The 24,722-nt window shown below is 48.5% G+C and overlaps 1 protein-coding gene across 7 annotated transcripts in view; it reads left to right on the top strand.

Annotated features, from left to right (window-relative positions):
- Positions 1–24,722, top strand: part of RNF44 (ring finger protein 44) — a 763,073-nt gene that overhangs the window by 650,222 nt on the left and 88,129 nt on the right. For all 7 annotated transcript variants that reach the window (XM_069651466.1, XM_069651462.1, XM_069651464.1 and 4 more), the window contains 2 exons: positions 2,393–2,514; positions 2,803–2,902. In XM_069651466.1, the coding sequence (XP_069507567.1) occupies positions 2,393–2,514; positions 2,803–2,902 (222 nt within the window). The remainder of the gene's footprint in view (positions 1–2,392; positions 2,515–2,802; positions 2,903–24,722) is intronic.

The following is a 24,722-nucleotide window of genomic DNA, read 5'->3' as shown; positions in this document are numbered from 1 at the left end:
ATTGAAGTTTTTATATTGTGACCATACCTCTATGGAACTACTTTCAAGATTCAAACTGACCACCAACCCTTAAGGTGGCGGATGTGGATGAAAGGAGAAAACCCTTAATTGCTCATGTGGTCTATAAGCCTACAAGCTTTGACTTCACTATTGAGCACAGGTCAGGTAGCCAACATAAGAATGCTGATGGTCTCTCTGGATTAGATCCTCCTGTCACTAGTCTGGGGAGATTTATAATTATTGTTCTTCTTGTTCTTCATCCCCTCTCCTAGTGAGACCCCAGCACTTTTTGCTGGACTTCAGGTGCCAACTTGAGGCCTCCCTTCTTTTTTCACCATTACTGCCGTGGTTGTTTTTCGTTAGCCCTTCTTTCACCATTCTTGGAGGGGGAGGTTTGTGTGTGTGTGTTTTGCTTTTGGCGGGAACCAGTAAGTATTCCTGCCTAGGCTCCAGAGTTTCTGGCCAGGCAGGAAGTGTGGGAGGAATAATCCACCCCCTGTCTGTTGTCTGCCAGAGTGCATGAATAGGACCAGCTCCCACAGCTGATTGGACAGCCTAACGCCCCTTTCTGTAAAATGCTGAGAGATTGCAGAAGAGTGTGTGCTGGAACTGTATAATAGATGAGGCTTCTGGAGTGTAAAGCAAGTTGACCACAGGAAAGGGAAGTAACCAAATAGGAAGACGACCAGAGATGCCCACAGACCCTTTGCAAGACCGTGAAGCGACCACTTCTGTTCTGACCTTGTTATCTGTATGAGAGAGGAGCTCTGAAGAGGACGGCTCCTTCCCTTTGGCGGGTGGGAACAGCCAGTCCCAAAACGAACTTTGAAACAATCCATCTGCCAATGTCCTGGGAGTCTCCAGAGCTGCAGAACCCCAATACCAGGAGACCTGATGTCCATTTCAAGTGCATTGTCGTGGAAAGGCCGAATCCGTCCACATCTGTGCTGAGACCGTAAGGACACTCAAGAGATCTGATCCAACTCGCCAAGACCCCCTCATGAAAGTGTGGGATTGCAAGAAGCGAAGAAGATTGTCCCGGCTATCCGTGTCCTTTGTTGGTGCTGCTGAAAAGGCACCAAAGACGCAGAGTGAACCAAGAAGTTGCTGAAAGTAATGCCACAGCTCCCCCCTCGAGGCTGCTGCTGGAAGACACCGTCCATTGTCCTGCCTTTCATCACTAGACCAAGGAATCTGGAAGTCTGGTCCAGAGCTGCCACATCACAGAGGAGCCAACACAAACACTTTCTTCAAACTCAAGGTACAGTGGGGGAAAAAGTTAGTGCTTGCCTGATTCCGAGAAGTCGGTCCAGAGCGTTGGAGTGCACGTAGAGGTGTTCAGGGATACCCCCTCTTACCTCTGACCCAAGCCACTGTTTGTGTCCCCTTTTTGATTTCCATTTTTAGGTCTCCTTTATTAGTTGCTAACTTGCTGCATCAGTAATTTTAGACTCTGGAAGAAATCCGCAGGAATTCATTATTCGCTCTTTGTCAAGACTTGAAGCCCTCTCTGAACTGCCTTCAGCTAGGGTTGCATTTTTGGACTTAGGACTTGCTAGGCGAAAAAAAAGTCTCTAGAAACTTGAACTGAGCTCATTTTGCACTAACCACTTATTTTCCTCCCTTTAAGTGACTTTTTTTAATATGTTTGCAGAGTAAATGCATTACTGTAAAACCTGTTGAAAACCACGAGTGTGCAATTACTGATTATACTATAACCTTGTCTTTTCGCTTTCTAACGTTGCTACAAATGTTACCGCGAACAAACACAAAAGTGAAAGTGCCCTTCGAAGTGTATTATCTAGTTTTCCTAAGTGTTCTATCGTTAGCATCAGGAGTATTTTAAGTGATTCTGGTGTAAATATAAAAAATATATCTTTTATATAAATATACATATATGTGCTTCTTTGGTGTGCCTGTCTAACTGAGACTCTGAGTGCTTATCTACAGCTCACATTTTCCTGTTAAGATAAGCCTGACTGCTCTACCACACTACCAAGGTCCTGAGCTAGTACAGACTGATACGAAGAGTTAGGGATCTACAAACCACTAGGATAGCTTGCTAAAGTATTGCTGCCAGTAGAACTTTATGAAAACTCCCCTAACATGTGGTACATAAACAGCCTTAAATAGTAGCTATATGGAAGAATTTTGTATATGAAGCTTGCTCAAAACACCTGGAATTGGCTTTAACAGTGGATGCAGTTTTGAGGGTTGTAACAAGACTGCTTATATTTGACTAAACCGTATATTGAGACATGTTGTACTTGGTGTGATATTCGATTCGAGCTTTGACTGCAACTTTCTAAAGCATTCTCATTTTCTTTCCTCCTTTTCCTTTCATTGTGCATTCCCCCCTCTTCCCATCTCGGTCTCACCTGCTCTTTCTCAGGCATTGTTGAATCTAGCTGAGCGTCTCGGAGAAGCCAAACCCCGGGGACTCACAAAAGCTGATATAGATCAGCTTCCTTCTTACCGGTTCAATCCTGAAAGCCACCAGTCTGAGCAGACTTTGTAAGTATTGGTGTAGAATAAGGAACCTAAATCCAATGATATGATATATGATATGATATGATATTTGGGAGAAGAATTTATGGGCATGGTGTGGAGACAAAACATCTTTGCTAATCGTGGTGTAAGTAATGCTGCCCTTTGAACAGATGGGCAACCATTGGGAAATGGGTGGTGAGAGCAGCATCGATGGAGGGCGCAATAAAAAAAAAAGGGCCTGGTTATGGGTGGAGGAACAAGAAGGGTGTCCAGAAACCTATATCTTAAGGTGATTATTTTTATCTTTTCTAGGTGTGTAGTGTGCTTCAGTGATTTTGAAACCAGGCAGCTTCTGCGAGTCCTGCCCTGCAACCACGAATTCCATGCAAAGTGTGTTGACAAATGGTTAAAGGTAAGACATTTATCCTGTTCTGAAGAACTGTTCAGTCTGATTAAAAAAGATACATTTGGGATACATTTGGATTTTGTGCTTTTCCAATAATTATGAATCAAGATGTCTTAAATGGAACCATAATTTATGTAGTGGCTCTACAAGACCAAATGTAATAATCACCAACTGCCCAACAAGGCTGTTAACACGTTTTTGAGAGACCGCACCATGCTTTCAGGCTTTTTTGAGATGGAAAGAGGGGTTTTCTTTCCACTCCTAGGCAAGACTCAATTTAATTTTGCCTCATGGTGCAAGTACAGGTCTTCATGGATAAACTGTTAGCACGTTTTTTAGGACCTTTAATTTTTATCCTGCAGAGAGTGAGACCTTTTTCGCACTCTCATGTATTTTTCTGTGATTTGGATTCTTTCTTTTGGTTTTGGAGTCTGACAAACTCCATAGGCATCCAGCTTTTTACAAAGTGACACACAGCACCTTCAGTGCAGTGGCACAGGGGAAGTCTTTCAGATTTCCCAAAGGTTTAAATACCTTCTCTTGGATGAACTACTGTTTCTAAGAACAGTGAAGTGAAATTGACTTTACTTACATTGTTTAACTTTCTAGACCCAGCACACGCTATCTTACAATAGGGTGCTGGCGTGGTTATTTAATATCCCCTTTGTCTAGTTTCTCATGTAACATTTGTATGTTACCCTTTCTAGAATTGATGGCTGGTGGCAGTGGTTTACTTTTTACTACCATTGAGTATTTCTACTGCGGGCTGCAATTGCATCTGCTGTAAAGCACCCATGGGTGGTGCCCATTCTGTCAAAATGGCCCGGTCTTCTTTTTTTCGCCATTTCTTGTTGGAAAGGTCCTTTTTGAGATTTACTCTGTGCGCCAAACCAGGTTTGATCCCTTTGTTCGTTTTGTCTTTGGTGGTATTCACTGATGAAGCCCGCCTCTGGCTCCAGCGTGTCTGGCGGGGCAAGAAGCAAGGAAGGTACCCGAAACTCCCTGTGCTTAGACTTCTTGGGTACAGGAATGCACCCAAAGGTGATTGGCTGACTGACTGGCCGTCCTTGGAGGACAGCCACCCTGCTGTATGATTGACAGCTAGGCTGCAAATGAATGGGAGAAGCCTGCATAAAAGGCAAGGTCTTTTGCTTGGAAGGCAGAGTCGACCACTGGACGGAGGAATCAGAAGACGAACTTGGAAGAGACGCTTGCTGAAACTCCTGGACCGTTGGTTTGCCCTGTGAAGCCCTGGTGCAGGGCTGAAGCTCAGAATTCATCTCGACTAGAGAAGCCCTGCAAAGGACGACTTCTCCCCTTGGGTTGGTGGGACCCAACTCATCTGGAAATCATCTCAAAGCTGGCTGTACTTCCATTGCTGCTGCAGGAACCGATTGCCAGGGAGAGGAACACCAGAATCAAGTGCATTGTCTTTAAGTCGGACCCAAGCTCCAGGAAACTAACCAAGCCTGAGCCACCTCAACAGAGTGCTGGATCCCAGAAGCAAGGAAAGTCTACCAAGTGTCTGAGAACCGCAGTGGTGCTATTTGCGAGAAGCTGAAACCGCGAAGCGACGCTGATCTAAAGTTTGCCCATTGCTGCCGCTGACCTTCAAACCATAGTGCAGGAGTCCTCAGACATCCTCCCTCTTGACCCAGGAACACCAGGGACAAGATCTGTCATACTACAACAGGAACAGAAGCCAGCTGGAACCAATTTCTTCAGACCTAAGGTACTGTAAACTAAAAATTACCTACCTCTTGCTGTATAACTTGCTAGCTCTCAGTTGAGACTTGCCTTTGTTACCTTTTGCAGAGTTGCTTGCAGCTTTGCCCATCACGAGCCCCCCAGCTTGTGGCCCAACAGTGACTTATTTTTCAACAAAAACTCTATATAACATTGTGCAAGACTTTCTACTTACTTTCAAGAAGTGCCTCGGCTCCCTTATATTTTGCTCAATTGACATTGGCTGTCCTGGCTCACCTCTGACTGACTGTGTTTTGATCTGTCCCTCCAAAAAGTCACGGAAAGGGTTGATCTACATTGCATTGTGGGGGCAGATGTGGAGTTCAAAAGTACTTACCGGTTTGAGAAACATGTTAACCAATGTTTTCTCCCTCTAACCTTTTCCTTTTAACACCAAACCCAGTAATGCTTTAAATGTAGCAGTGATATATCAATATACACAGTATCCTAGTTATTTAAATCACCTTAGGGTGTAGGAAGTGTCTGTGTCGTCCCAAATGGGTATCTACTGATTTACTGAAACTGAGTGCGCGTAATTTTGAAGTATATTTTAAGTGTTACATATTTGCTCCCTTCCAAAGAAGACTTATTCAAACTGACTGTTAAATCAATAATTGATTAATCAAGAAACCTTGAGTGTACGTTTTTTCTTTGGATACTTGTCACTGTGAATCTCTATGTTGCAACTCTACAGCTCACATTTCCCCTGCTTTAGAAAAGCCTGGCTGCTCAGTCACTCTACCAACTTGTGTAGTACATGCTTATACAAAAGGTTAGTTTAACTATTGCCAAGAGAACAAGGCTGCTGCAGTCTCTCACAAGGTACTGCATACAATCTTGCCTAACATGTCCTCTGGTGAAAGCCGCCAGTAGTTGTTAAGCAGTGTGACCCTAACGTTATTTACCCAATGGTAGTCTGATAGAGCAGTTAAGGCTTCATCTTCAAGAGGGCGCTGTGGTGGTAGTAAGGTATAGCTTATTGTTAGGAACGGTTTCTCTTGGAGCAACTTTTCCTCCATATTCTATGGACCCCCAAACCTTTTGCTCTTGTGTTTACACGTTGTCCTGACATTTTACAGTGGAATGTAGTCTTCAGCTTCACTCCACTGGCCGTTTGCTCATTTATTATGGGGGAACTGGCTGGTCCTTCAGACTCTGTACTGGGAAAATTGGACCCCTTTGCTTTTTAAATATTATGTAGTTTAGGTAACTTTTTCATGTTGTGCGATGCATCTTCCAATGCAGTGCAATGGGGATACTTTTGTATCATCCTAGACCTTCATTCAAAGGATTTTTGGTTACTTTTTAATGGTGCCAGCAGTTACATTTGTACATTTTTTCTGTATTTTTAGTTGGCGCTTATGCGTTTACCACGTTTGGCTACTAACTGTGGCTATTGTCCGAACATGGCCATGCCACAAGGTTTTTTCTTGCTTGTACTTTGGTCATTTTGTTCACCAGCATGGGGTCTGGCATGGATTCATATGCTCATGAATATTCCCTGTCGTCAGGCTGGGAATCCGTGGTAAAAGAAAAAATTGTTTAACATTCGTTCATAAACTGTCTTTCTCCCTATAAACCAATCACTGAGCTCTGGGTCATACTGCCCCAAACCAATGACTGCCCTCTACCTAAGCCCCTCCTACGGCAGCCATCTTCAGAATTTTACTTCACGTCCAAGTGTTGGGAGTCCTCACATTTTGCTCTTCAAGATTTCTGCATTTTCCAGTGCTTCTTCAGTAGGAAAACTGTTTTTGTTCAGTCGAGCCTATGTGCTCCATCGCTTATCCATCCGATTAACAGGGACCCATTTTTTGGCTTCGTTCTTCACCCCTTAAGGGCTTAAATCATTGAGTGTTTCTTTTTGGAAGCTTCCAGAAGTCCATGAGGCCTACACAGCGTCTGATCATGTCGGAGTAGGAGGACAGGGCTTCCCTCTTCAAGCTCTGCACCAGCTGCAGTTTGCGGAATGTTTTCACGGATGACAAGCATTCCCAGTACCTGTATTGTTTGCACCCGATGCACAAGGAGGAAGATTGTGAGTTTTGCCGTGGCTTCTCCAAGCGCACGATGAAGGACCCGCATGCCGGACTGGCGATGTGGCTCAAGGCCAAGGCCTCTACCCCGGGTGGTTCTCCAGGGCATGCCTCACCTGGATCCGGCCAACCTGTGTGGGCTGCTAAGTCTTTTCAGGGCGCTTCATCCGAGGGGTTCCAAAACAATGCCATGCACTGTGAGTCCGCTTCTGCCGTGTTCACCGCGCAGGAGACCAGCCATCGCGTCAGCTCTTCGTCGAAGAGAAAGCCAGCTACCCCCGGGGAAGCTGTGGGAGAAACCAGAGCAGCCCAGACTGGACAAGGGATCCGTCCTTTTGGCGCAGGCCAAGGTGATCCAGGCCAAGACATCTTTCATCAAGATGCTTGCGGCCACCCTCTCGGCCCAAGGTACCCCAGTGGCGACAAGAGTGGCGCTCCCTCCCAGGTGGGAGGCTTTGGCCAAACCGGTGGAGAAGACTCCGAAGAGGAGGATGCCAAACCTCAGCCCTATGCCAACCCCTCAGGACCTGAAGAAAGTGGGCAGGGTAGGGGTGGAAGAGCTTCAGGGCACCGATATTTCATTGTCCGATGAGGAAGAAGTTGGTTCAGTCTACACCATCCCAGGGGAGATGGGTGATGACGAGAACGGTGAGGAATCGCCCGGTGGAGGCAGCGACTACGACTGGGCAGGTGACGATGACACGTGCACTGAACCCAGCGGTCCTGTCCCCCAGGGATCTGTTGCAGGATATTCTCTCGACGCTCCACACACTGGTGTCGGAGATTCAGAAGAGGATGCCGACGGCACCGCCAGCGACTCCACCGATGGGAACCCCGTTGACACCCTGGGCCACCTCCATCGAAGGAGGCGAAGAGGAAGACCATTCTGTCGATACCACTCCTGGACGACGTCTGGGATGAGGGGCTGGCGCGCCTGAGGAACCCCTCCTCGGCACTGGCTAAGAGACCGGCTAGAGAAGTATCGGGTGCCGGAGTCTGCACCCAAGTGTCTGAGGTTGCAACCATCGTCGGACTCGGTGGTCTCGGCTGCGGCAAGAAAGAAATTGTCCAACCCGTCATCACTGTTCCCCCTGGACAGCGAGGGGAAGAAATTGGACAGCGTGGGATAGAAAGGCATTTACTCGGTGGCGGCGACTACTGTCAAGACGGCCAATGCTTTAGCAATCCTGTCCAGGTATGACCGGGAGCTTTGGTACAAGATGGCTCCGATCCTGGATTTCCTCCCCGAGGACAAGCAGGTAGAGGCTATGGAGATCCTTGAGGAAGGTGAGGTGCCGTCGGACCGCGCCATCAGCATGGCCCTGGACATCGCGGACACAGGGCTCCGCCAGATGGGGAACAGTGTTTGCCTCCATCATCAAGGCTGGCTGAAGGCCACCAACTTCAGATAAGAAGTCCAGATGAGGGTCCTGAACATGCCGTTCGACTGAGACAATCTTTTCGGCAAGGCAGTCGACAAATCTCTTCAGGCCATCAAAGCCGACACAGCGACGGCCTGTTCTCTAGGCACACTGCAGCAGCACAGTCTGTCCTTTTGTCCCTAAAGAGGAAAGTCGGGGAGGTCTTCGAAGAGTTTCGGCGGTGGTTCATCTTCTTTCCGCCAACCCTCCCGTTCCCTGACCCAGGAAGCCTACAGGGGTTGTTCAAGGCCTTCGGAGGTGGCTGCTGTCGTCGAGGCTCCCTGAGCGGCCCGCCGGCCTCCAAGCAGGATTCAACCGGCCAGGATGTCAGGCCCCCAACCCGGTGCGAGGCTGGCTGGTGAACTTCGTCAGCGTGTGGGAAAACATCTCCACCGATCGATGGGTGCTGGACTCTCCGCTCACAAACAGACACACTTTTGAGTTTCAACAAAAGTGTCCACGAATATCATTGGTGGCCCGGCAGGAATTACATATCCCTCAGCTGCTGCTGGAAGTTTGGACTATGTTACGAAAAGTGGCGATAGAGCTGGTTCCGAAGTAACTCTCGGGCTCCGGATAAGAAAGAAGACCGGGTGCTGGTGGCCCATTCTCGACCTACGACAACTCCAGTCCCAAAAATTCAGGATGGTCACGTTGCAGCACGTGCTCGGCCAACAGGAGGAAGGAGACTTTCTGTCGTTGTTGGATCTGGAGGACACTTACTTCCACGTCCCCATTCACACAAAACATCGCAAGTTCCTATGCTTCATCGTACAAGGGAAGCACTACCAGTTCAAGGCTCTACCCTTCGGACTGAAGTCGGCCCCCAGATTCTTATGAAGTTTCTGGCTCCGGTGGCGGCCCATCTACGGCTACAGGGAATTCATGTGTACCCTTACCTCGATGACTGCGCATCTGGGCCAAGTCAAAGGGCATTGCCGTCGATCACACAGAGAGGACCGTCTGGCTGCTGACGGATCTGGTGAGCTATACAACATCCTGCTTTACTCCATCGCAGAACACGCTCTTCCTGGGGTCCAGGCTCTACACAGTGTTCTGTCTAGCAGCTTGTCTGAAAGAATAGTGGCCATTTTGGGCAAGGTGCAACGGCCATTGGCACTGACGATTGCCACAGTGAGGACCATCTAGTCGCTGCTCGGCATGATGTCGTCGTGCATCTACCTTGTCCAGCTCTGCAGGTTGCGGAGGCGGCTGCTCCAGGAGTTCCTGGATGCCCGTTGGATCCAAGTGTATGGAAGTTTAAAAAACAGGATCATGCTCAACGAGGTCCATTGAGCGATCAGGTGGTGGGGCATGCGGTCCAACATCGCCAGGGCGTAGACTTCCAGAGTCCCCATACCAGGAGACGGTCATGACAGACACTTCCCTGGAGGGGTGGGGAGCATGCACCGGGAGTCTCCACGCAAGAGGCCTGTGGCTGCCGGAGGAGAAGGCGCTACACATCAATTTTCTGGAACTACGGGCTGTGTTTTGGGCCCTCAAATCATTCCTCTCGTCCCTCCAGGGCAGGGTGGTAATGGTCTTCATGGACAATTCCACCACAATGTTTTATGTCCGAAAGCAGGGGGGCACCAGGTCCCCGGCGCTCTCCAGAGAGAGCCTTGAGTTGTGGTATTGGGTGGTCGCCTAGGGGGATGCTCCTCATTCCTTTTCACCTGGCAGGAGTCAAAAACACAGTCGCCTACTCCCTCAGCAGGGAGCTATGCTCTTGCCACGAGTGGGATCTTCGGCAGGATCAGGTGGACAAGCTCTTCCTCAAGTGGGGCAACCCCCAGATCGACCTGTTTGTGATGGCGATGAACGGCCAAGTGCCAGAGGTTCGCCAGCAGGTTCCCCCAGTCTGGGAGCATGGGGGACGCAATCTCCTTACCTTGGGGAAGGCCTGTTTCTGTATGCATTCCCTCTGTTGCTGCTGCTTCTACAAGTCATCGGTCAACTCAGACGGTTCCGGTGCAGGATGATTCTCGTCGTGGCAGATGCAAATCTGGTACCCGCACCTTCTCAGCATGTCAGCGTCCTCTCCAGTCAAGCTACCAGTGGTCGCCCATCTTCTCGCCATGGAAGGAGGTGCAATCCTGCACCACGACCCAGGATCACTGAACCAGAAGGCCTGGCTCTTGCAGCATTACAGTTCGGTGGGTGGGTACAAGTTGCCTGCGGACTGCAGGGAGATCCTCGCCAAGGCCAGGGCGTCACTGACTCTGAAGTGTGACAGACACAAATGGAAGCGTTTCGCAACCTGGTGCCGGTCGCAGAAGATTAACCCTCTAAGGGTCACGGCCCCCGCAGGTCCTTCCGTACTTGTTGGCTAGGTCGGGGCTGGCTCACGCCTCCATCAAGGTGCATCAGGCAGCTATCTCCCGCTACACCAGGTCTCCGGGACGGTCTTCTCTTTGGTCGCACCTTCTAGTGAAGGAGTTAATCAAAGGCGTGGGAACTGAACGTGGTGCTGACTAGGCTCATGGGTGCCCCATTCAAGCTGATGCAAGTTCCTGTCTTGGAAGACAGCTTTCCTCGTGGCCCTCACGTCTGCCAGGAGAATAGATGAGATTCAATCCTTGTCCTGCAAGCAGCCTTACTTGACTTTCCACGAGACGAGGGTGGTGCTGCGGACGCACCCCTCCTTCATGCCCTAGGTTCTGTCATAATTTTATCTCAATGAGCCCTTGGTGTTACCTGTGTTTTTTGCGACGCCTTCATTGCGGGCTGAAAGGACCTAGCACTCGCTGGATGTGGCTTGAGCGCTGAAGTTTTGTGTGGCCTGCACAAAGAGTTTCCGGAAGACCTTTCAGCTTTTTGTGAACTTTGGTCCTGTGAACCATGGGAAGGCCTTGTCCAAAGCTTCCATCTCCAGGTGGCTCTCCAGCTGCATCACTCATTGTCACCGGTTGGCAAAGCGACCACTGCCTGGCCATCCTACGACGGCGTTCATGTCTGGTGTGCCCCTGCTGGACATCTGCAGGGCTGCTATAGGGAGGTCTACGCACACCTTCACGAAATTCTACTGCATCGACAGGGATTCCAGGAAGGAGTCCAGAGTAAGCCAAGCAGAGCTACGCAACCTGTTTGCTTGAAGGTAAGCCTATACCCACAGCTCCTGGGCATCTGCTGCTGGACCAACGGCAGGAAAACCTACCTCCAGTGATCCTCCTTCGATCCTGCCAAATCTGAGGAAAAAGCAGTGTACTGCTGGTGAGAAGTAACAATCCGTAGAGGTGCCCCTATCTCCAATGTTTAAATGTTTGTGTAGAACTTTGTTTTGTTTTACCATACTTTTGCTTTGTCAACACTTGTTTCAAAAACCCTCCAAAAGCTACAGAATAATTTTACTCACCAGTAAACTCCTTGGACAACCTTTTGGAACAATCATCACATCCACAGGACCCTTTCACTAACTTACAAGTTAGGGTTTTTATTCCTGTGGACTGTTGGTGCTATAACTATATACTTACCTTCGCATTCAGGTATTGTGCGGGGTGAATTCATTATTCTGCACTAACTCTGACTGTATATATGTTTTATATTGTTAGTATTGTGTGGTATTACCTGTGCCGAGTCATAGTGTATTCTTTGGCCAATAATAAATATTGTATTTTTATACTTAAGTGTGTTAGGGAGAATTCTCAGAAATGTGCTAATTCCTTTCTACCTTAGAGACCCCGAGCTCTTTTGCTGGACTTCAGGACTTTGGATTTCTTTTCTGAAGAGAGTGAGACTTTTTTCCCGCGCGCTCATGCATTTTTATTTGACTTGATTTGAACTCTGTGTTTCTATTGATTTTGAAGTCTGACAAACTCCATAGGCATCATCCTTTTACATTGTGACACACAGCACCCTCAGTGTCAGAGAAATCCTTTGGATTTCTGCTAAAGTTTAAATACCACCTCTTGGATAACTGCTATTTCCAAGAGCAGTAAAGTGAAATTGACTTTACTTACAATTGTATATTTATAGACCCAGCACACACTATCCTACAATAGGGTGCTGGAGTGGTAACTTATTATCCACTTTGTCTATCTTGTCATGTAACATTTTTGTGTTAGCCTTTCTACAATTAATAGCTGGTGGCAGTTGTTTACTTTTTTCTACCAATGTGTGTTTTTATCGCGTGCTGCGTTTGCAGCTGCAAATGGGTGCCCATTTTGTTAAAAAGGCCCCAGTCTTCCTTTTTCACCATTTCTTGTTGGAAAGGTCCTTCTTGAGATTTACTCTGCGCGCCAAACCAGGTTTGGTCCCTTCGTTCATTTTGTCTTTGGCGGGATTCAGTGGTGAAGCCTGCCGCTGGCACCAGCATGTCTGGCAGGGCAGGAAGCGAGGGAGGTTCCAGAAACTCCCTGTACTTATTCTCCCTGCTTACAGGAATGCACCCAAAGGTGATTGGCAAGCTGGCTGTCCTTGGACCTTGGAGTGTTAGTGACAGCTAGGCCGGCGAATGAATGGGAGAGACCTGCATAAAAGGCGAGGTCTTTTGCAAGGCAGAGTCGACCACTGGACGAAGTAATCTGAAGAAGAACTTGTAAGAGAAGCTTGCTACATCTACTGGACCGTTGGGTTTGCCCGGTGAAGCCCTGCTGCAGTGCTGAAGTTCCTAATTTGCCTCGACTACAGAAGACCTGCAAAGGATGACTTCTCCCCTTGGGTTGGTGGGACTAATCGACAACAAGACGAATTTGACTGGAAATCATCTCCTTTCTGACTGTACTTCCATTGTTGCTGCAGGAACCGAGTGCCAGGGTAGAGGAATACCATAATCGAGTGCATCATTCTTAAGTCGGAACTGAGCTCCAGGAAGATTCTCCGGGCTCCCTTGAAGCAGCACTGTCCAACCCTGAGCCACCTCAACAGAGTGCTGGACCCCAGAACCAAGGAAAGCCCAGAGGGTATCAGAGAACCGCAGTGGTGCTATTCACGAGAAGCTGAAGCCGCGTAGTGCTGCTGATCTGACCTTTGCCCGTTGCTGCCGCCGACCTTCAAATCATAGTGCAGGTGTCCCCCGACGTCCTTCCTCTTGTCCCCACGACTGAGGCCAGGGAACAGCAGGACCTGCCATACTACTCTTGGTCTCAAATTTGAGTTCCTGCAAATAAATAAAGTACATCAGTCACGAAACAAATAACAAGAGTTTATTTGTGCTTTATGCGGACCGAGGTTCATCTATGCCTGCCCACAGTCATAGAGAAATTGAGCAATTCACATCGGTGACCGGCATCTTAAGTACACTTCAAAATTGCCTTTGGTTGCTAAAATAATATATAGTTTATGACGGACGCAACGTAGCCTTACTCCATGATAACGCATGGATCTTCGCTCTTCATCATCTCCGTACAATTTACTGTTCTCAGAATGGAGGAGCTCATCCTGTTCCCAACACAAGCTAACATTCCTGGCCTATCTTCAACACTGTTTGTCTTACACAGGGAGGGCACTTTGCATTTTGACTCAGTAGTTTAATTAACCCTTTCTTGCTAGAATATGCACGGTACATCATGTTTCCTAAACATGAGTCGCGCAATTAGCACGTGAAACCAGAATACAGGAAGGAATATAAACTATCCTTTATCTTCGTCTATCCGTGTCTTGCTGTTCAAGGTTCTTAGCTGGTAAATTCCATTAGCTAAGCATTCCTCGCAGAGGTGCGTTTGCAAGCCTTTCGGGCGGCAATCATTTTCTGCATGTGAAAATGAAAACCCCGAAAGTGAGCTAAATGGAACCTGGTGTGCGCTTAGGCTAACACAGACTAACATAAAATGGATGCATTTTCACAAACCCTCTTTTTAGCCTAAGCTAACACATTGAAGTCATACTCATCAGAATCATACATATCGATATCCATAAACTGTCTGATTTCCACATCCTGCATGATCAAGACATTAGTTACATCAACAAACAAAGGAGCATAAGGTACAGGTTTCAATTTCTCCAGAGCCCTAGAGCAGCAGTTACCTTGTATAGAACCTAAAACTGGTAAGCATTGTATACAGCAGCAACAGAACAAGATTACTCCAACGAAAATGGCAAGTGCAGAAAATATCTTCCAACCCCAAATTCTAAACGGGTTCCAAGCCCATGTCCTAATGTCACAATCTCCTTCATCGACATGGATTTCCGAACCCAGGGTATGTAATCTTTTCATAGCCTGAAACACAGTAGGGGAGGACTCCGATATATGCACACAACACTCTGACCCGGCTATTTTGCATACTCCTCCACACTCTGCTAACATGACATCTAGGACGATTCTATTCTGAAGAGCTACTAACCTAATGGCTCTCTGTTCCACCATCATGTTGAACAGTATGTCAGTTGTCTCATTGATGGTCTTATCCAATAATCTAGCCATCCTTCTCATATCTTGAGAGTTTATTTCTTGTCTCCAAAAGGGAACCATGGATTTCCCTACATCCCCTAATATCTGGAGAGGCGTATAATCATCAATCCCTCTCTTAGGGCAATGTTTCAATATTTCTGCAGTTGCCATGACATAAACTCCTGGTAACAGTATCCCCAGATAGCATGTTCCCTTCCAATCTTTGGGTAACCATGGATATGACTGCTTTCCACACACAAAGTAAATGGATCCCCAATGTGTAAGGGCCTATTCTCATTTACCAAGACCGCAATGTGCATACATTTATCATATGTGCCCACATATTGAGAACCTTTTTTACTTAAACAAAATGGTACCATATCAGGATCATGATTGATGGTGTATGACAGGGGAGTTTCTTTCCTATTTCCTACTGGTGACATTCGAAATGAAATTTCTTATCTGTATTTTTGGTAGAGGCAACATTGGTTGTGCTATTTATTGGAAAAGACGGCGCCTCCTAGAGGCAGCAATCCCTGTTGATCAAATTTATTGATGTTTGTCCCATCAAAATTACCAGTGATGCTATTGTTCCATGTACCAAAGAAAAGAACCGTAAAAGACGTATAACAAGCAGTTGATAATGGCAGTGGATAGATGTACTAACCTAAACCTTTCTCACTGTGTTGTGGGCGGTGAGAACATACGCAGCAATTTGTTATGTTTAGGATCGCATGGGTGTCATTATCTGTATAAGAGTGTTGTTGAGATACCCCTCTCTGTTCGAGATCAAGAGGACGAAGCGTATGCGAGTGCACATAAAAAGGAGATAAGGTAGTGGGACTGATTGTAGGCAACAGTAGGCTTAGTGGATGTGAACTTTCCAACTACCGTAACACAGGTGTCAATTTGATCATGACACATGCTACAATTACTATGATTATAAATGTGTCCCTAATGGCACATAGCCTGTTAGACTTGAGCTCTCCAGTGGCAATACGTTGCATGTCCTCGCTTCTACGTGCACCAAACATAGGCATAGTCTTTCAGTGTCTGTTAAGAAGCCTCACTGAAACAGGCTCTAGAGGTTCATTTGTGTGTGGCACCTGACCATGTGGTCGATCTTGCTTGTAGTCTTCTTACCCTGCCCCCCTCTGCAAACAAGCGTCTTTGGGGGGAATAGAGGGAATACTGTTGGTTTCTTGTGGGTGCAGTATTCTTACCACACTTTCCTACCTACAAAATGTCATTCCCTAGCTACTTCTGTGGTCGAAGATTTTACCTTGTCACTCCAGGCACAGAGTGAGCCATGAACAAAGGATCAGTATCTGAAGAAAGTAGTCAAGTTGCTTAGGCTCAGAATAATGCTCCGGATCAGAACGCGTGCCGTCACTGAAAGGCACGCACTTGATTTTAGTATCATCAACCCCCTCTTTTAACCACTTGTCGTAGGGTACAGGCAAGGGCACTCATTTCAGGTGCGCTGCATGGATCCAGTGCTTTTTCCCATCCACTCGAAAAGCCGTCTGAGTGGCCAGTAGCACCAGATAGGGACCTTTCCAACAAGCTGCAAGACTGGACTTCCGCTCAAAGTCTTTTACCAGGACGTAGTCTCCCGGTCGTATGCGGTGACCAGGGCCCTCGTATTTATCGGGCAGAGCTGCTCGATCCTGTTGGTGAATCAAAACAAATTTTGCGTCAACTGGTCACAGTTATCAGTCAATAATGGGTATTCGATATCTGACAACCTCTTAGGTCTAGGTTCGTTCCGTACCTTAGCAGGTCTCCCCATTACTACTTCATAGGGAGAAAGTTCTGTTCTTGTCTGGGCAGTGGTTCACATAGATAACAAAGCTAGTGGTAGGGCGTAGGGCCATTTCAGTTTGCTGTGTGCACACACGTTCGCTAGCTTGTTCTTAAGGATGCCATTATGGCGTTCAATTTACCCAGCACTCTGTGGATGCCTCACGGAGTGAAATCGTTTATCGATCTGTAGCCCCTCACCTACATGTAGTATGATAGCGGCAATAAAATGTGGTCCATTATCAGACCAAATCACTCTTGGTAACCCAAATCTAGGGAAGTATTCTTTTAGGATGATTTTTGCAGTGGATATGACAGTATATCCTTCAAAGGGAAAGCCGCGACCCATTTGCTGAATGCACATATTCCTACTAACACATACTTGTCATTTTGGCATCTCTCCATCTCAATGAAGTCAAAATGAATCACTTTCAATGACATGGAAGGAGGTCCAAAACCACCCTTAGGAGCTGGTGTTCCCTTACCAATGTTGTGTTGTAGACAGATCATACGGTTCTGAACTAGTCGATCTGCAATTTTGGGAATGTTGTCATTATTCCATACTGGGTCTAGATGTTTACAGATACTATGGCACATGGGCCAGCTGACATCAGTGGGAAAGGTGACGACAGGCGTTAAATAAGCGTTGGGCAGCATCCATCTCTGTTTCTCATGATCAACCCAACATCCTTCATTATCCAACCCTGCTGGTCTAGAACCTCATAGTTCAATTTCCTCTGCTGTTGCTTCAGCCTGAATTATTTTTCACACTACTAATGCCCTCTTCCATCATCCAAGTCTCAGCGACCCACCTAGCAGAGTCCAACACATACATTCTTGATTGTGGGTCTGTGGCGGTTTGCTTAGCTATTTTGTCTGCGAATGCGTTCCCTCTCCCAATGTTGTCAGTCACCCTCTGGTGTGCTGCGCATTTCATTAGGGCTAGTTGTTTAGGGGGAGCCAATGCTGATAATAGTTGCAAGTTGAAATTTAGTACCACTAGATGTTAAAAATCCCCTCTCAGCCCATAGTCTCCCAAAGTTGTGAGCTACTCCAAATGTGTACTAACTCAGTATAATCATTTACTTTAAGCCCCTGGGATATCTCACAAGCGCTAGTCAAATCAATTATCTCTGCAGCCTGGGCAGAGTTGTAGGCATTCTCCTGCTTTCGATAACGGTGTCTTAGGTGGTGATTGCATAGGCAGCGGTAGAAGTACCATCGGGGAGTTTAAAATGAGAACTATCAAAAATATTTCCCCTTCCGGGATGGCAAGGGTGTATCACTCAAATCAATCCTTCCCTTAGTGTCTTGTTCAGTAACATAGAGCCAATCATGGGGCGTGTCATTAGTACTGCCCTCGTTTAGAGAAGGTAAAAGTTGGACCGGATTCAGAGAACAGCATCTCTGGATTTTTGATGTGTGGTGCAAATAGGATAAGCTCTTACCTCGTGTGCCGGGCAGATGTGAGATGCTGCGTTTCCATTATATTCAACAGAACATCTACTGAGTGAGGCTCCATCATGGTTAAGGAATGTCCCAAAACCATGCCTTCACTTTTTTTAACTGAGGTGGCGGCAGCAGCTGCAGCCTTGTGACACTTTGGCAAAGCGCATGCAACAAGGTCTAACGTGGAGGAAAAATAGCCTCATGGCCTGCTATTTCCATCATGTACCTGTGTCAAAACAGCCAAGCGCACTTCCATCTCTTAATTATAATTTTTTTTTTTTAATTTTGTTTTATTGAGTTTTTTTTTTCTTCTCCATGTTAAGTCACATTACATATAAACAATTACGAACTTGTGGTTACAGAGCAAGATCAGAGGCTTCAGTACAATAATATGCGTACTTATCAAACATTTTTTGCCATCCAGCTACTGTAATTCAACATAACTTTCCCTTCCCACCTCTCCCCTCCTCTCACCCTCTAGGTCGAGCAAGCGTTCAGAGTCCGTTTAGTGTGTATCAATAGGAGGTCATAGTTTCATAAATATGGGGATTTCCATTGGGGCGAGTGTTCGTAAACTTAGTGCATACTTCATTAGTTCTCCTCATTTACATTGCATTCTTGGGTATTAGTCAGTCTGAGACTTGGCTCACTCGAGAGGTGTTTATTTGTAAAATCCATCCATAGGGCTTCGCATTGTGATGATCTCCCATGTAGCAATGCAGCTATCGGTTCCATTACACATATGTTAGAGGCAACATTGATCCATTAATTTTTACTAGGAGCTGATTTGGATTTCCATTTTGTCACAATTATAGCTTGAGCGGCTGATAGTAGCTGAGGGGCCAGGTCTCTAACCCTGTTCCAGTCATCCTCTTCCTTCTCAAGGCTAAACAATATAAGGTGAGGATCTGCTACTCTGGAAATGCCATCTATGTCCTTGATCCAGCCCAGGACCTCGTCCCAAAACACCTTTTTCGAGGGGATTGTGTCCTCCGACGTATTCCACATCTTTGACAGTGATTACCACAGCTGTGCTGCTTCGGAAAACTTTTTCGGCGAAGGCGTCCTGTGTCGATAACGTCGATACGCTCCCTCTGGGACCTCCTCTGACGGCCGACGTCACCGGATGTTATATATAGGACGCATGACGCCTGTAGCCTCAGTTCTGTTTTTTCCACGAACGTGTTCGCTTCGGAATCTCGGCGCGCCTCGGTTCTCTTGTTGAATCGGTTCTTCAATTGTTGTTTGAGTAAGATGTCTTCGTCTTCTGCTACCCTAAAGTCGGGCTTCAAGAAGTGTCGGGACTGCGGTTCCAAGATGTCTCTTGCGGACCCGCACGACGTCTGCCACTGGTGCCTCGGCGAGAGCCACACAACCGATGACTGTGACGAATGCCAGTCTTTGACGTCGAAGGCCTTGCAGGAGCGTAAGAAGCTGTCGGTAGGTAGGGTTTCCAAACCCCGTAAGTCGAAATCCGCTGGGCTTTCGACCGACGATTCGAGGGGCGACTCTCCGCGTCGGCATAAGTCCAGGGGGGTCTCGTTCTAGGAGTGGGTCCCGCCATTCCTCTGCCTCTTCGAGGCATTCACGGAAGTGCCGTCACTGGTCGCCATCCCCGTCCTCGTTGGAGGACTCCGTCAGACGGCGGGTGGCTTGTCCCACAAAAAACTCGTCGCTGGCCGAATGGGATGAGTTCTGCCGGCAGATGATGGCAATTTTTGAATCGCAGGGCACCGTTCTGTCCGTGCCTTCGAGAGAAGCCGGCAAGGAATGCGCGAGGGCCGCCGCTCGCATGCCTTCAGGCTCGGGTGGTCGGCGAGACCATTGGGAATCGTCGAGGTCCCGATCGGACAAGGATGATCGCCACCGTGCCCGCTCCAGGTCCCGGTCCTCGACGCCGTCGAGACCGTTGGAGCCTGTGAGGCCTTCGAAGAAGGCATCGATGCCATCAGTGCCATGTCCGTCGAGGGACTTGCTTGAGGCTCCGTCTCTGAGAAAGTTGTCGACGCAATTGGCGCCGAGACCGTCTAAGGACCCGCTCGGAGCTCCGGCCTCGAAGCTGCTGTCGAAGTAGTCAGCGCCTCAGTCGACGCCACTGCCATCGGCGCCCTTCACCCCTTTTGAGGAAAATTTCCTGGAGGTGCCCCGGAGAGCTGTGGAAGCTCCAAGGAAGGTGCTCAGCAAGTCTGTGCGGCCTATGTTTGACCCATACTCTGTTCCTCCTCCCAGGGTGGACTTGTTCCAACCCTTGGAATACATTTCAGAGGTAGAGGAAGGGTCTGATGAGGAGGGGGGCTGTGCCTCCTGAGGTGCCTGATGACCTGTTATCCGGTCATAGCCAATTGGAGGACCTTCGTCAATCTTTACATGACGCAAGTGGTCTTGATACCTCCCCGGACCTTGAGTTTCAGGCCTGAGCCTGGTACACATGCTGACTCCTCGTACAGGCGCTTCATGTCGAGGGTGAGTATCTGGGGTGGTCTGCTCCACCTGTGGATTTTCTGCAGGATGACCTGACACATATCTTGGACCAAGGTCCACCCACTGACCCGGTGTTGCCATTTCATATGGCCTTACAGAGAAGGGTGGCGGCGGCTTGGACTGCTCCGGAGTGTCTCCCGACAGTGAATAAGTCGTTGCCGAAAAAATACCACCCAGTCAGGAGTGACCCCTGCTACTTGTCTACGCACCCTACTCCGGAGAGTTTGGTGGTGCAGGCGGCTACGGCCCCAGAAAAGCAGGCTGCGTACCCTACTATCCCTCCTGGCAGGGACGACAAACGCTCTGAAGGTTGGGCCATCGAAGGTATTTTCTTCTGGGGTTATGGCTTTAAAGGCAGCCAAGTCCGTTTGTGCCCTTGCAAGATTCACGCACACTCTGCGGAATTGTGTGTCGTTGTCGGCTGAACATATTCCCGAAGGGGAGGAACGGGAGTGTTTTCTTGCTCTCGTTCAGGATGGCAGGTATGCCATGTGTGAAACTGTTCAGTAAGGTCTGGACGTGGCAGACTGTGTCAGCCGGTCCATGGTGGCGAGCACAGCGATGCGCAGGTTTGCGTGGTTGCGGAAGTCGGTGTTTGCTCCTGATGTACAGTCCCGGTTTCTCAACATGCCCTTTGATGGTGTCCATCTTTTTGGCAGCAAGGCTGACGAGAGCCTTGAGAGGTTGCAGACCTCCAAAGCTGCAGCTAAGTCCTTGAGCAGTACGTCAACCTCCACCTTTTCATCACAGGGTACAGCAATGAAGGGGAGGTTCCTTTCGATGCTACTCTTCCTTTGGTAGATCGAGGGGAGCTGCCAGTCAAAGGGGCCCACGTAGGAGTACCAGAGGTGGAAAACAAGGTATTTGAGGTGCCAAAGCCGCTTGGGCAGTTGCCTCTTTGCCCTCAGGCACTGCCGCAGCCACTTCCGCTCACTCATGAGGCCATGTCCCATGGTTCGCCAGTTGGGGGGAAGACTGGCGCAGCATCTTATAGAATGGCGTGCCATTACTTCAGATGTGTGGGTTCTGGAGATCATAGCCCACGGGTCCTGTCTTCCTTTCCGGCAGTGGCCTCATGACAATCCACCGGGGAAGCTATCTTTGAAGCGTCCGGATCTGCTCCTTGCGCAGGAAATCCTATCCCTGCTGGAGAAAGGTGCCATAGAACTGGTACCTGTAGCGGAGAGGAACAAGGGCTGGTATTCCCCATATTTTTTTATCCTGAAAAAAGACGAAGGATTGAGACCTATCATGGACTTGCGTGGTTTGAACAAGCTCCTCAGGAAGGACAAGTTCAAGATGGTTACTCTTTCTCAAGTCCTCCAGGCCCTTCAACTTCAGGATTGGTTGGTGTCTCTCGACCTCAAGGATGCTTACTTTCATGTGCCGATTCATCCCAAGCACAGGAAATTCCTGAGGTTCGCGGTTGGCGACTCGCATTTTCAGTTTCGGGGCCTGCCGTTCGGATTGACCCCCGCCCTGAGAGTCTTCACCAAGCTGATGGTGGTGGTGGCAGCGTATCTCAGGAAAGGGGGGGATTCATGTCTACCCTACCTGGACGATTGGTTGATCAGGGCATGCTCTCCCGAGCAAGTCCTGGATTATCTGTACGTCACCTGCCACTCCCTTCACAAGCTGGGCTTCTCCCTCAACTTAAAGAAGTCTCATGTGATGACACCTGCCAAGCGGCTCCAGTACATCGGAGCAATGCTAGACACATCCCTGGGGCAGGGTTCGCCTCCCCAGGTGAGGGCTCATCACATTCTGCAGATGGTGGACAAATGTCAACGTGCCCAGAGTCTCCCAGCATTCGAGTTCATGAGATTGCTCGGTCTCATGGCATCCTGCATTTTACTGGTGCCAGAGGCCAGGCTGCGGATGAGATCCCTGCAGTGGGCACTCAAGATGCTGTGGTCACAGTTCTCCGGCTTGATGTCGGATCCCATTCAGATTCCGCCCTCGGTCGCCCAGGACCTTCTGTGGTGGGCTGTCGAAGGAAATCTGTTCAGAGGGGCTCCGTTGTGGCAACCATGGCCGGAGGTGACAGTCGTGACGGACGCATCGCTCATGTGTTGGGGAGCTCATGCCAATGAGCTGACGGCCAGCGGTCGTTGGTCTCCGTCTGAGTCCAGACTCCACATCAATCTGTTAGAGCTGCGGGCTGTCAGGCTAGCCCTGAAGGCTTTTCTGCCGTCTGTGCGGGGGAAGAATGTCCTGATTATGACGGACAATACAGTGGCCATGCACTACCTCAACAAAAAGGGGGGGGCAGGGTCTCTCCCACTGTGCAGGGAGGCGATGTAGCGCTGGTTCTGAGCCATCCAGCAGGAAATTTCGATCTCAGCAGTTCATCTGGCCAGAGACGAAAACGCTGCGGCGGACGCTCTGAGCAGGCAGAAGTGGGAGCTGGCTCAGGAAGTTCTGTTGGAGATCTTCGCCCTTTGGGGAACCCCACAAGTGGATCTCTTCGCCACCAGTGTCAACCGGAAGTGCGAGAAATTCTGCCCACCGGAATTTCCTCCAAGAGGAGCCTTAGGGGACGCGTTCGTAGTGGAGTGGTCCTTCCCACTGCTGTACGCTTTCCCTCCAGCCCCCGTCATTCTGCAGGAGTTGCAGAGGTTGCAGTGGTTTGGTTCCCAGATGATCCTCATTGCTCCGTCATGGGCCAGGAGAGCATGGTACCCGGACCTTCAAGACATGTCCATCTGCCCTCCACGTCGTCTTCCCTACCGAGACGATCTGCTCTCATGGGAAGGGGGTAGAGTTCTCCATCCAGAGGTCAAGTCTCTCAACCTTCATGCTTGGTATCTGAAAGGCTGAGATATAAGGATTGGGACCTCCCTGAAGACGTGATGGAGGTGTTGCTTTCGGCCCGAAGGCCCGCAATGAAATCCCTGTACCGCTGCCGTTGGAGGAAGTTCTGCGACTGGTGCAGGGTACAGAATGTGGATCCTTTCCAATGTTCCATTCCTTTGGTTTTGTCTTTTTTGCTTTCCTTAGCCCACAAGGGCCTGCATGTGGGTACCATTAAGGGTATCTGGCGGCGCTGTCCATATTAAGCGCTCGTCTGAGGAATGTTCTTATTTTAAAATCCCTTTGATATCTCAGTTTCTAAAAGGGCTAACTCCTGTGTTTCCACCGTCGCCTTTCCAGGTGCCGGGATGGGTTTTGAATTTGGTTTTAAACTTCCTAATGGGAGCTCTGTTTGAGCCCTTACATTCTTGTCCATTGAGACTATTGTCCTTTAAAACTACATTTTTAGTTGTGGTTAATTCCACCCGCAGAGTGAGTGAGTTGCAGGCACTTTCCGCCATACCACCCTTAGCTGTGTTCTATAAGGACAGGGTTGTCCTTAGGGTACGGCCTTCCTTTCTTCCGAAGGTTGTGTCGGAATTCCATCTGAGCCAGAGGTAATTCTTCCGGCATTCTATCCTCCTCCACATCTTGGTAAGGAAGAGGAGAGGCTCCATAGGTTGGACCCTAGGAGAGCTTTGAGTTTCTATCTCTCACGGATGTCCCGGGTCAGAGTGGACGATCAGCTCTGGTTACGCTGGAAGGCGTTTAGGTCAGGCTGTTTCCAAGCAGACCTTGTCGAGATGGATCATTTTGACGATCTCTGAGTGTTATCGTTTAGCGGGAAAGGACCCTCCAGTAGGCTTACGGGCTCATTCTGCTAGGGGTATGGCTGCCTCCACTGCACTACAGAGGGGTGTTCCGATTTGCAATATTTGCGAAGCAGCCACATGGGCCTCTGTCGATACTTTTGTGAGACACTATTCGCTGGACTCCGTCCATGGGCAGGATTTGGCCTTTGGTAAGGCAGTCCTATATTCTGCAATTTGATTGGGCATTCTAAAATTCTAAATTCTTTTCGCACGTCCTTACGTTGGTACTGCATTGAGAGTCTGTCAAAGAAGTGGAATACGTTGGAGGACACAATTCCCTCGAAGAGCAAGTTACTTTCTTACCTGGTAACGTTCTTTCGATGGGATGTTCCTCCGACGTATTCCACATCATACCCTTCCTACCTGCCCCTCTACAGAATTTCTTATGCGATTGCAGCTTCCGTTTCCGCAAGGCTTTCTGTAGTAATACTGGCAGGAGATTGGTGCCACACGTTCTTGGGGGGGAAAAAACTACAACTGAGGCTACGGGCGTCGTGCGTCCTATATATAACATCCGGTGATGTCGGCCGTCGGAGAGGTCCTCGAGGGAGCGTATCGACGTCATCGACGAAGGACGCCTTCGCTGAAAATGTTTTCCCAAGCAGCACAGCTGTGGTAATCGCTGTCAAAGATGTGGAATACGTCGGAGGAACATCCCATCCAAAGAACGTTACCAAGTAAGAAAGTAACTTGTTCATTCGGGCACACCCCCACCACATGTGCCAATAATCAGCATTTTCCCCACATTCCCACCAACATCTTGGGCTTGCCGTTTGGTACATTTTAGAGAGCCTGAGGGGGTCATATTGCCACCTGTGTAACAGTTTGATAGCATGTAACTTGTATTGATTTGAAATGGATGTTTGTGTTGCTGCTTTACATGTTGTTCTCCACAAA

The sequence above is a fragment of the Ambystoma mexicanum genome, chromosome 3p (assembly GCF_040938575.1).
Source record: "Ambystoma mexicanum isolate Mex_15411 chromosome 3p, UKY_AmexF1_1, whole genome shotgun sequence".
Lineage (NCBI taxonomy): Eukaryota > Metazoa > Chordata > Amphibia > Caudata > Ambystomatidae > Ambystoma > Ambystoma mexicanum.
Note: the sequence above shows the minus strand (reverse complement) of the source record. Positions and strands in the feature narration are given on the sequence as shown.